The 13,216-nt window shown below is 48.2% G+C and overlaps 1 protein-coding gene across 5 annotated transcripts in view; it reads left to right on the top strand.

The window, feature by feature from the left end:
• The first annotated feature begins 1,729 nt into the window (after nucleotides 1-1,729).
• The window catches only part of CBLL1 (Cbl proto-oncogene like 1), a 44,235-nt gene continuing 32,748 nt past the window's right edge, over nucleotides 1,730-13,216 (top strand). For 2 of the 5 annotated variants that reach the window (XM_075342562.1, XM_075342563.1), the window contains exons 1-2: nucleotides 1,730-1,804; nucleotides 6,077-6,235. In XM_075342562.1, coding sequence (XP_075198677.1) covers nucleotides 1,792-1,804; nucleotides 6,077-6,235 — 172 coding nt within the window. In that variant the 5' untranslated portion in view covers nucleotides 1,730-1,791. Of the gene's footprint in view, nucleotides 1,805-1,978; nucleotides 2,114-6,076; nucleotides 6,245-13,216 lie in introns of those variants that run through there. The other 3 variants (XM_075342559.1, XM_075342560.1, XM_075342564.1) reach the window with 2 other exon arrangements.

Raw genomic sequence — 13,216 nt, 5'->3', positions numbered from 1 at the left:
ACCTGCAGGGAATGTGGGGTGCGTGTGGTGTTGTGACCTGTGACCCCTGGCTTGCCCAGGGCGTCACACTGGCGTGCTGCAGGGAACGGGAAGTGAAGCTGATGGGGCGGTCACCGGCAACAGGTCCACTGTGATTGGAGACAGCGGTCACAAGGCCGATCTCTCCAATCAGAGCTACTGGAGCTGGGGGAGGGTGATCCAGTGAGGTCACCCAGCTCCAGCCAATGGTCAGTGCTATAGCTGCACTGGCCAGGGCTGGATTTCAATGTTACAGTCACTTTAAGTGGCTGGAACATTACAGTGGCTGTGATTGGTTGAGCAGCGTTCGTCAGCCAATCACAGCCTCCGTAGGTCCGGGGAGGAGGCACCACCCCTCCTGAGGTCAGGTACAGGGCCCCTCCTCCCCGAATCTGCGGTTTATGCTAACTTTTCGCAGTCACCGGAGGCTCCGGTGCCGCGATCACGCCATGACGGAAAGATCCGTCCTTGGTCGTTAAGGCCCAGGGCACCATGACGGATCTTTCCGTCCATGGTCGTGAAGGGGTTAATGGGTCTGCGTATGTCAGTAATTCTGGTATAAAAACTATTACATACCTACCTGAATCACTGACGTGTGAAAGAGGCCTTAAAAATAGAAAGGTCAGATTAGACTTCGCCAAAAAAATCTGAATAATGCATATGCAGTCTCCTGCATCATACAAATTCCACCCCTTGTCCCTGGTATAGCTAGTGTGAAGCGGCACATGAAGAGTGCAAGTATATCCTCACTTCACTCCATCGACCTGTATACATATTATTGTGTACCTTTTAATTAAAATAATGTATGTATTTTACTATACCTCTTCTTGTCCTTATAGAAATCATTTTGACTTAACAGGTAGCGCAGTAGATATATTAGATATATTTATGTTTTGGGGTTAATAAATTGGAGAAAGAGTGTTTTTCTTTTAAACACAAGATTTTTCTCTGTTTTATTTCTTTTGACTTACAGGGTTAGTCATTGGGGGGGGGGGGCTCATAGACTTCTTCCTATTACTAAATTTGAGCTTGTAGAAGCGAAAATAAAAGAAAAAAAGCGTGGAACAACTATTTTTCCAACAGCAGCGCGCTGAACCAGAACACATCCATCTCCTTCACTCCTAAAGCTAACCTCGGGCTTAACAACAGCAGTCATTAATCGTTTATATTATCCCAAGTGCCATCGCAGCAGGGCAATTGGGGTGAGCTGAGTAAAGTGCCAGTATTGGTGCATCTAATGAAGGCGCCAATAACAGGCAACTGCAGGCAGCTATTTGTAGATCGGGTAGGGCCCAACAGCCATTGGCTTCCCCAGCCTGAAAATACCAGCCCCCAGCTGTCCGCCTTATCTTGGCTGGGTATCAAAATTGGGGGGGGGGGACTTGACAATGTTATTTTATCAATTTATTTAAACCCTTAGCTATGCCTTAGCTTCCAATGAATATAAATGATAAAGATGAAAGTGCTGTGAAGATACAGGCGCATGCCCAGCCCACTCTGCATTCCTTGTCTTCGGGCTTTACAGGACATTGCTCTTATGGGGTCTCTATGCGCAGTCACCACAAGCCGCTGACAGCTCGGAGCATACATGGAGCTCAGCCCGCGCCCCTCTGACACACTCCCCGCCTCATTACTCGCCTAGACGCCTACTTCCTGTTATTTTCCCTGCACCTAGACGCGGAGGCTGTGGCGCATGCGCATTTGTGAGTGCGTTCTTTCCTGTTCCTCTGAGCGCTCTGTGACTTCCGCTCCCGGAGTGCCCCGCGCGGCATCATGGACCATAGTGGTGAGTAGCTCGGGAGACGAGCTGGTAACAGCGGGCCCGGTTCTGCCCGCCCTCCGCTGCCTGCAGCATCCTTGTGATGGCGGTGGGCGGAGCTGGTTACTTCGGGTGGGTGCGGGGTGCTCACCGCCTGGCTCTGAGGCCTTGTTACGCCGCTTCCTGTGGGGCACGGGGCAGTATGGCGGCGCTCCCCCCAGACCCGCTCCTCTGCACCGTGCACGGCGGGCAGTGCTGGCACCGGTGTGCTGTCCCGGGGCTCAGTATGGGCAGACATTGCCCGGTGCCACCCTGTGCCCTCTGTGATAATGCTCGGTAAGGGGCGAGGCCCGGGATATCTGCTGCTTTGCTCTTTTCCTGTTGCAGTAAATATCCCCATCATCCTGTGGCACTGCTGGCCTGGCTTGTACCATGACACAATATGCACTTCGTCCATTTTCCTTAATCCCTTCATGCCATGGCTATTATCAGTTTTGTTTTGCTTTTTTTGTATTCTTTTATTATTGTTTTTTCCTCCCTTTCTTCCAAGAGCCATAACTCCCCCCACCTTGAATATAGCCATATGTGGATTGTATTTTGCAGAAAGAGTTGTACTTTTGAATGACCCCATTCATGTTACCACATATCGTACTGTAAAACGGGAAAAAGATCCAAGCGCGGTGAAATTGGGGGAGGGGGGGTGCCAATTCCACAAAAATATATATGTATATTGTTTTTTTTCCTATTACTATACTATATTACCATGTTCACTATATGGTAAAACTGGCCAGGTAATCTGATTCTCCAGGACAGTATGATTAAGCAGATACCACATGTATGTTTTTTGTTTTTTTTTTAAGTTGCGGAAAAAAACTTTTTTTTTTTTCCATTTTGGAAGACCTGTAGCATTCTCCTTTTTTGGGATCTGGGCCTCAGTGATGGCTTATTTTTTGCGTCTTGTGCTGGTGTTTTTAATTATAAATTTGTGTGTAGATGCAATGTTTTGATCGCCAGTTATTTCATTGCAATGATGTGGTGGCCCAAAAGAAGTCTGGCGTGCTTGATTTATTTATTTTTTTTCCCCATTATGCCATTTACCAATCTGATTTTTCGTATTTTGATGGACTGGACTACAGCACGTCTGTGCTATGTATAGCAGAAATCACAGTCTCCTATGAATACGGGCTGGTGTTCATAGGAGGATCATAATGACATGGGTCATCTACAGATCCCCGGTTGTCATGACAAATCATTGACGTCCCAAGATCACATCATGGATACACCGATTGGCAGGAGGAATGGCGCGCTCCCCCATCGGCGTATGTTTGCCACTGACAGAGATTTAGGCTATGTGTCCATGGGAGAATGTAGCTGCGGATTTTTCTGCATCAAAATACGCCGCTTTCCCGCAAAATCCGCACCTTTTCAAAGGTGCGGATTTGCCGCGGATTTTGGTGCGGATTTTTTTTTTACCCCCCCCCCCCCCCCAATTTTAAAGCCAAAATCCGGATGAAAATCCGCAACAATAATTGACATGTTGCAGATTTTTCCGGGATCAAAATCCGCACGAAATCCGCTGCGGAAAAATCCGCAGCGTGGGCACAGCATTTCCAAAATGCCATAGAAATGGCTGGGAAGTGCCTGAGCTGCAGATTTTCAGGAAATCCGCGGCTTTTCCGCGAGAAATCCACGGCAAAATTTGCGCATTTTCCGCAGTGTGGGCATATAGCCTAACAGTGAGATTTAAGTAGTTAATCCGTTCAGACCCCGGGCATTTTGTGTTTTTCCGTTTTGTTTTTTTTCCTCTTCCGAGAGCCGTAACGTTTTTATTTTTCCGTCAATCTTGCCATATGAGGGCTTGTTTTTTTTGCGGGACGAGTTGTACTTTTAAATGAAACCATAAGTTTTACCATATAGTGTACTGGAAAACAGCAAAAAAATTCTAAGTGCGGAAAAATTGCAAAAAAAAGTGTGATCGTACAATAGTTTTTGGGATATTTTATTCACCGTGTTCGCTATATCGTAAAACTGATGTATCTGTGATGCCTCAGGTCAGTGCGAGTTTGTAGACACCAAACATGAATAGGTTTAGTTGTATTTAAGGGGTTAAAAAAATTCACAAGCTTGTCCGATAAAAGTGGTGTACGTTTTGCGCCATTTTACAAAACCCGTAGCGTTCTCATTTTTTGGGATCTCTGGCTCAGTGACTGCTTATTTTTTGCGTCTCTAGCTGACATTTCTAACGGTACCATTTTTGCGCAGATGCTACGTTTTGATCACCTGTTATTGCATTTTGCGCAAAATTTGCGGTGACCAAAAAACGTAATTTTGGCGTTTGGAATTTTTTTGCCGCTACGCCGTTTACTGATCAGATTAATTTTTATATTTTGATCGGGCATTTCTGAACGCGGCGATACCAAATATGTGTATATTTTTTATTTTTTTAACCCTTGCATTTTCAATGGGGTCAAAGGGGGTGATTTCAACTTTTATTTTTTTTTTTTTTTTTAATTTTTTAAAACTTTTTTTTAATTTTATTCTACTAGTTCCCCCAGGGAGTTATAGCGATTAGCAATCCGATCGCTCTGCCATATCTCCAGATCACAGCTACAGAACTGAGAACTGCAGATTTGGTGCTTTACTTTCAATGCCGGCTGTATTCCGGCATTGAGAGGAAGTGAGTCATGTTAGCTACAGGCGTCATCACATGACCCTGTGCTACCATGGGAACCACCGAAAGTCACGTGATCATGTCACGTGACTTCCGATGGGGGCGGGGTAAGTCACTGTCATGGCGGCGCACATATACATCTCGCTGCCAGATTTTGGCAGCGAGATAGCCACGGGTGGAAGCGATTCCACCCGCGACTAGCAGGCACACATGACAGCTGTTGAAAACTAATTAAGTGCACATGGTCCATGACGTACCCAGTACGTCATGGGTCGTTAAGGGGTTAACAGCTGCAGGCACATCACCGATCTACACACAACTGTTAGAGGCACATGATGGCTGATTAAATCAGCCGTCATGTCCAGGGTCGGCGTGCGAGCCTTCATCAAAAGCAGGGAAACATGTGACGCACCAGTATAACCTATGTTGGTAAGGGGTTAAAGGGATTCCCCACTATGATATTAATGTTTCCTTAGGATAGATCATCAATATTAGGTCCTTATGATTCTGACACTGGGCTCCCTCATTGCCTCGCCCCCACTTCAGCAGTGCAGGGATGTAAACGATATATCCGGCAGAACACCCCAGCTCCATCACTGTTAGGTAATAATTGTTATTTCTATAGTGCCAACATATTCTGCAGCACTTTACAGTTCAGTGGGGACATGTACAGACAATGTCAGACATTACAGAGTAGCACAATTCACGGGTTACCAGGAGGAGCGAGGGCCCAGCTCTTCTTACAATCTGAGGTTAGAGACCGCTGTCGGGCACTGCAGACCCGCTGTTATTCAGGGGGTGATGGTTTTCTGCTCCGTACTCTGTTTACATTCAGCTGGTAATAGCTGCCCATTAGGTGTGCCCGGTGTTACATCTTCAGTATCACAGTAGTGTAAAACACCTTTATGCTATGTTCACAAGCAGTGGTTACTTTCTGGGTTTATTTTTTTTCTATGTTCTTTTATCCAAACTAAAAGCTGCATTTTACCAGTAAAAGCTGGGATTTCAGAAATCTCATACATATGCTTGTTGGGTTTTTTTTTGTTTTTTTTTTTCTTGACTGAATTCGAATGCTGCAAAAACGTTGGTTTTCCATAAGGGTCCGACTATTTCAGAAACCTGTCCGTGGGCAACAATAATGGTTACTAATTACCCTATGATATTTATGTTCTATTTACTTACAGCAGTGTATATGCTCACTTGGTTTCTGTCTTTGGCCTTTTAACAGAGAAAACCTCAGTGTGCGCATGCTCCTATGCACTGCATGTATATGAACTTATACTACGGCCATTCCACATGGCATTGTGTTTCGTGAGCACAGGAGGCGCCCAATATGCTGGCATTGCAGGGCAGAATGAGGACAATTTGCACTGTTCTTGTCCGGCTGCTAGGGGTCACAGATCAGGGCCTACAGACGTCTATGTTCAGCTCTACCTTACATTGCTTTCATATGATTTGCTGCAGAAATTTCTGCATCTGAAAATCTGTCCCATTCGTCTGAATAGGGTTATTTCAGATTAAATCTCAAAAATTTCCAAACAATCTGCAGCATGTGAATTCAGCCTTAGGTAGGGATACATATATCCACAATCTTTGATAACATGTCTTGGTTTTGCTTCTTGCTTTAGACAATGATTTACAAGGTACGAACAGTATGGGATCTCTGAGTGGATTGGATGTCAGACGTCGGATTCCGATAAAACTGATTTCTAAGCAACCAAACAAAAATAAAGTCTTAGCTCGACCAATGAGGAATATGAACAGGATCCCGTCAAAGCCACAGCAAGGTGAAGAAGGTATAGTGTATTAAGTAGTAACATTTTCGGTCATTTTCTTCCTTCCTTTACTCCCTACAGTCATATTAAAATTAAATTACAATGAAACTTGTCCCCTGTTAGCTGCAGGTTGCAGGTACTACAACATCTTTCCTTAGACACACCATTAGCTCGTGCTTAAAGGGAACCTGTCATCACATTTTCAGCCTATAAGCTGCGGCCACCACCAGTGGGCTCTTATATACAGCATTCTAACATGTTGTGTATATAAGAGCTCAGGCCGCTGGGTATAACATAAAAAACACTTTATAATAGTCACCTAGAAGGTCGCTTCAGTGCACAGCAGTCGGATGGGTGGTTTCGTTCTCCGGGACCGACGCCTCCACTTTCGGCCATCTTGGTCTTCCTTATTCTGAGGTCGCTGTGCATGACGCGTCTACGGCATACACAGGCACCAGCATTGAGGTCCTGCACAGGCGCACTTTGATCTGCCCTGCCCAGGGCAGATTAAAGTATTGTAGGGCGCCTGCGCAGGACCGGCGATTGTGTATGACGTAGACGCGTCATGCACCGCGGCTTCAAAATAAGGAAGACCAAGACGGCCGAAAGGGGAGGTGCCAGTCCGGGAAAACTGCACCACCCATCCGACTGGTGTGCACCAGAGTGACCTTCTAGGTGAGTATTAGGCTCTGTGCGCACTAGAGCTTTTTACCCGCGGATTTGCCGCGGAAATTTCTCGAGAAATGTCTGCAATCTTTGTGCAGACATTTCCCAGCAAATTCTATGGTAAAAAAAAATAGCTGTGCGCACTGGTGCGGATTTTTCTCAAGAAATTTCCTTGAGAAGAATTTCTCGAGAAACGTTCTTGAGAAAATGAACATGTCCATTATTTCCGCAGGTACCCTGCGGATTTTGGCAGTACAGCCTGCAAAAATCCGCAGGGAACCACCCGCGGGAAAATCGCGGCTATTCCGCGGCAAATCCGCATGCGGATTTGGTGCGGATTTTTTCTGGAGGTCCGGAAATCTTTCACTCTTAGAAGTTTCTCAAGAAATTTTCTTGAGAAACTTCACATTTCTAGTGCGCACATAGCCTTATAAAGTAATTTTATGTTATACAGCACAGCTTGGGTTCTTATATACAGCATGTTAGAATTCTGTATATAAGAGCCCAGCGGTGGTGGCCGCAGCTTACAGGCAGAATATGTGATGACAGGTTCCCTTTAAAGTGCTGCTGAGCCCCACCTCATAGAAGTACTATGTTTTACAGCCATATTTGTGTTCAATGTATCCTAAAACAATTTTGGATTGTTATCCTATTCTAATAATATTATCCTAAAACCATAATTTTGCGCTCAGACTTCATTATTTTTGAGGAAATATAATCAAAGGGAACATGAGTAGCAATTATGGCTGTATACACTATCCTCGTGATGTTTTATTGCCATTGGGATTATTTTGGCAAATGACCAGGTGGTTTATGGCCACCCCTATGTTCAGGACTCAGGATATCTTGCCCTAGGTCACAGGGTAAAGTCTGGAGGAAAATGACATTTTGCAAATGCATAGCACAGTGTGAGAAACATTCGGGTAGGTTTACTAATTCTGTGTAATACTTGGACAGGGCCAACATAATGGGATTGTCCAGTCTAAAATAAGTCTTCTGTCACTCTGACTGGAGGATGAATCCTCCCAGCGTACACATGGGCTGAGCAGGAAATGGCGGTCACATGACTGCAGTTATGCAATATGCATGTTTTCGGCCCGAACCCGACTAGTGGGTGCTACCTACTCAATACAAATGTAATGAGCAAAGCCGCACCTACTGGTCCATTCCATACACTTGTATTGAGTGAGGATGTGCCCAATAGTCGGCTTGTAGCCGGGAACATCTATATTGCACAATTGTGGTCACACAACCGCCGTTCCTGACACAAACACCCGCGAATCCTTGCAGGGAGGATTCATAAGTCTGCAGTCATGCCCTCACATATCTAGTAATGATGATCTAGGCATTCAATGTCCTTAGTTGCTCATCCCTTAAAGGGAACCTGTCATCAGGAATTTGGCTTTCAACCTAAACGTTTCCCCCTCTGCAGCTCGTGGGCTGCATTCTAGGAAGGTTTCTGTACTTTTTGTGCCCCTTTTTAAACCAAAATAAACACTTTATAAACTTGTACCTTTCTGTTTGAAAATCTTGTTAATTTTCCATGGGGGCGGGCCGTGTGGCGTCCGTTGCTGTATCTTACGCCGTCCCCCATGCTCCAAATCATGCCTCATAACGCCGCCCACTGCGCCGAGGTCCCGTGCACGCCGGGACACCTAGTGACGTGGTCGCATGCACGAGAGTATGGGCGGCGCTGTGATTGCATCGCAAGTGCCCGCCCATACTCTCGTGTGCGCGCTCTCCCCCACTGCCTCCAGCGTTCTGCGCCGGCCCGACGTCACCTCCTTCCCATCGTACCCTGCAGCAGGAAATAGATGGGAGGAGCGGAGCACAGGAGAAGCAGAGGATCTGAGCGACGTACAGGTGGGCGAGCGCGCACACGAGAGTATGGGCGGGCACTTGCGATGCAATCACAGCGCCGCCCATACTCTCGTGCATGCGACCACGTCACTAGGTGTCCCGGCGTGCACGGGACCTCGGCGCAGTGGGCGGCGTTATGAGGCATGATTTGGAGCATGGGGGACGGCGTAAGCTACAGCAACGGACGCCACACGGCCCGCCCCCATGGAAAATTAACAAGATTTTCAAACAGAAAGGTACAAGTTTATAAAGTGTTTATTTTGGTTTAAAAAGGGGCACAAAAAGTACAAAAACCTTCCTAGAATGCAGCCCAGGAGCTGCAGAGGGGGAAACGTTTAGGTTGAAAGCCAAATTCCTGATGACAGGTTCCCTTTAAAATTAGTCACTGAAAATGTCGCCTTTATTACTGGTTTGTGCTGGCCTAAATCTTCACTACTTATTGTCTTACCTTGTGGTTCTTTCTTTTTATCCTGAATTTGGTGCACTTTGTCACAATTTAATAAATCACACCCTTTTTTACGTAAACCCACTTTTTTCTCAAATTTTGGCACAAAGTGGGTAATTGATGAAGACTGGCCTTTTATATGCCAGTCCTGATCTGGGCCTGCTGGAGTGAGATGTGCCATGAAGGCTTGTGCCGCCTATCTTTTGTCAGACCATGCGCAAGCATTAGAAAGTGTACTCCAGTCATATGTTGGAGTGAATTTCGGCTACAATGTAAACTACTTTTGTGGCATAAATCATTGTGAATCTGTTGGGCTGCGCTAAGCTACATCCCTCTTGCTACACTAAGTGCAAAAACAATAGTGACTTTTTTACTCCTGTTTTTTGGTGAAAATCTGTAACATATCACTGGAACTTTTTGGGCAATCTTTAGGAACAAACCATGAGTAAATCTACCCCTGTGTCTTTCACACTAATTGCACAATGTACAGATAACTATGCTGTGGGAACAAATGCTGTGCAGCTGGTTTTTAGGGAGGATTTGCTAACAGAACATGCACTGTTTTTCAATAGTTGTGAATGAGATCAGCCCAGCTTAAGCCACTTTCATATTGCATTCCTCTACCCTTTCAGTGGTCCAGGCGGGGCGTCTGTCACAAATTCCTCGCAAAATGGGGGTTTTGGACGCATGCGCCGACAGGGCCACTAACAATAATGGTGCAGTCGGAGTTACCATGTGCTCTGTCGTGCACCATTTTCAGGAGTATACACCTATTTGAGGCGGACACCCAGACGTAGTAGACTGCTTCTGAGTGTCCACCTCCAGTAAACAAATACTCCCCCCAAAAATGGTGCGTGACAGAGCACATGGTGACTCTGTCTGCACCATTATGGTCAGTGGCCCCGTCGGCGCATGCGTCCAAAACCCATTTTGCGGGGAGTTCGGGCAGAAACCCCAACTGGACCACTGAAGAGGATGCAGTGTGAAAGCGGCATTTCTTTGTCGCTCCATTGGGAGACCCAGACAATTGGGTGTATAGCTTCTGCCTCCGGAGGCCACACAAAGTATTACACTTAAAAGTGTAAACCCCTCCCCTTCTGCCTATACACCCCCCCGTGCATCACGGGCTCCTCAGTTTTTATGCTTTGTGCGAAGGAGGCACACATGCACGCAAGCTCCACAATTTAGTCAGCAGCAGCTGCTGACTATATCGGATGGAATAAAAGAGGGCCCCTAACAGGGCCCCCGGCATGCTCCCTTCTCACCCCACTCTGGTCGGCGGTGCTGTTAAGGTTGAGGTACCCATTGCGGGTACATAGGCAGGAGCCACATGCTGTTTTCCTTCCCCATCCCTTAGGGGCTCTGGGCGAAGTGGGATCCTAACCGGTCTCCAGGCACTGGGACCGTGCTCCCTCCGCAGCCCCTGGGGGAATCTGCTGGACAGGAGCCGGGTATCGTCAGGGACAAGGCCCTGCTACTATGAGGTACTCTGTGTCCCCTTGGGGACTGCGCATAGAGCACCTGTGTTATGCACGCTGCAGCAGCTGCTGGGTGTGTTAGTGCGCCGGGACTACCGCGCTGACCGCGCTTGTTTGCCGGCCGCGCTCATAACTTTACTCCCCGGCTTTTGCGGCCTAGTACCGCATATTCCCGCCCCCGGGCCTGCCAGTCAGGGGAAGGGCGGGACGCTGCACTGGACGTCAGCGCTGAGGGCTGGAGCATACTTAGTATCCTCCTCCCCCCTCACTGAGCACCGTGGGGCACCAGATTCCCGCACTTTCTAAGGCACGCCCACGGCCCCCTCCTCCCCACAGAACGCTGGCAGCCATTCCTATCAGCACTTCTGACGCTGGAGAGGAGAGACAACACAGCTCTGGGAGGCCCAGGCAGGGAATCTGGTGGTCACACAACCGCTACGGGCGGTCGGTAAGCCGCACCTGTTACTAGGTGCTGGCCACCCTGGGTGCCGAAGTGTATATTTATAGGCTTATATTCTATACATTTACTCTGTACGGCCGCACTGCTTGTTTTTGGCTATATACCCTCCCTGATTGTACTCAGAGGAGACAACAGCATGTCGTCCGCAAAAAGCAAGGGTGCCAAGGCACAGGCTTACTTTGCAACATGTACCTCATGTGCGGCTATGCTACCGGCAGGTTCCACCTACCCTCATTGTGTGCAATGCTCGGCCCCTGTGACACTCACTCAGCCGGAGCCTCTGCCATTGGTGGCCCTGGTGGAACCACCTGCTGCCACTGTCCAGGTGACAGGGACGGAGTTTGCAGTATTCGCTGACAAACTTTCTGAGTCTATGGATAAATGATCTGCTAAGATACTAGAAGCCTTGCAGTCCAGACCGGTAACACAGGCCCTGGGCACTGTTGAATCATTGACCCCAGGCCCCCCTCGGTTGGAGCAGCAAAGTGCTCCTGGGGCGACTCATAGGTCCCACGGTGAGGTCTCCGACATGGACCGCAGTCCCAGACCGCCTAAGCGGGCTCGCTGGGAGCTTCCCTCGACTTCATCACACTGTTCAGGGTCTCAGCAGGAGGACTCTCTAGAGGATGAAGCGGAGGTGGCAGATCAGGACTCTGATCCTGACGCCGCTCTCAACCTGGATACACCTGAAGGGGACGCCATAGTAAATGACCTTATAGCGTCCATCAATCAGGTGTTGGATCTTTCTCCCCCAGCTCCTCCGATTGAGGAGTCAGCTTCTCAGCAGGAGAAATTCCATTTTAGGTTTCCCAAACGTACAATGAGTGCGTTTCTGGATCACTCCGACTTCAGAGATACAGTCCAGAAACACCGAGCTTTTCCAGATAAGCGCTTTTCTAAGCGCCTTAAGGACACTCGTTATCCCTTCCCCCCTGACGTAGTCAAGGGTTGGACTCAGTGTCCCAAGGTGGATCCTCCAGTCTCCAGACTGGCGGCTAGATCCATAGTTGCAGTGGCAGATGGTGCATCACTCAAGGATGCCACTGACAGGCAGATAGAGCTCCTGTTGAAATCCATCTATGAAGCTATCGGCGCGTCCTTTGCTCCGGCATTCGCAGCCGTATGGGCACTCCAAGCTATCTCAGCTTGTCAGTCTGAGATTAATGCAGTCACACGTGCCTCTACTCCGCAGGTTGTGTCCTTAACATCTCAGGCGTCAGCGTTTGCGTCCTACGCCATGAATGCTGTCCTGGACTCTGCGAGCCGTACGGCGGTAGCATCCGCCAATTCGGTGGCAGTCCGCAGGGCCATGTGGCTACGTGAATGGAAGGCAGACTCTGCTTCCAAAAAGTTCTTAACCGGTTTGCCATTTTCTGGCGACCGCCTGTTTGGCGAGCGATTGGATGAAATCATTAAACAATCCAAGGGAAAGGACTCATCCTTACCCCAGTCCAAACCAAACAGACCTCAACAACGGAAGGTACAATCGAGGTTTCGGTCCTTTGGGCCCGCGGGCAGGTCTCAATTCTCCTCGTCCAACAGGCCACAAAAGGGTCAGAGGAACTCCGATTCATGGCGGTCTAAGTCACGTCCTAAGAAGAACGCCGGAGGAACCGCTCCCAAAGCGGCCTCCTCATGACTTTCGGCCTCCTCAAACCGCATCCTCGGTCGGTGGCAGGCTCTCCCGCTTTTGCGACGCCTGGTTGCCACATGTCCAAGACCGATGGGTGCGAGACATTTTGTCTCACGGTTACAGGATAGAGTTCAGCTCTCGTCCTCTGACTCGTTTCTTCAGAACATCTCCTCCCCCCGAGCGAGCCGATGCTCTTCTTCAGGCGGTGAGCACTCTGAAGGCAGAAGGAGTGGTGATCCCTGTTCCCCTTCAGCAACGGGGTCACTGTTTTTACTCCAACTTGTTTGTGGTGCCAAAAAAGGATGGATCTTTCCGTCCCGTTCTGGACCTAAAACTGCTCAACAGACACGTGAAAACCAAGCGGCTCCGGATGGAATCTCTCCGCTCCGTCATCGCCTCAATGTCCCAAGGAGACTTCCTAGCATCAATCGACATCAAGGATGCTTATCTC

This window comes from Anomaloglossus baeobatrachus, chromosome 4 (genome assembly GCF_048569485.1).
Source record: "Anomaloglossus baeobatrachus isolate aAnoBae1 chromosome 4, aAnoBae1.hap1, whole genome shotgun sequence".
NCBI lineage: Eukaryota > Metazoa > Chordata > Amphibia > Anura > Aromobatidae > Anomaloglossus > Anomaloglossus baeobatrachus.
This window is presented reverse-complemented; position numbering and strand designations above follow the sequence as displayed.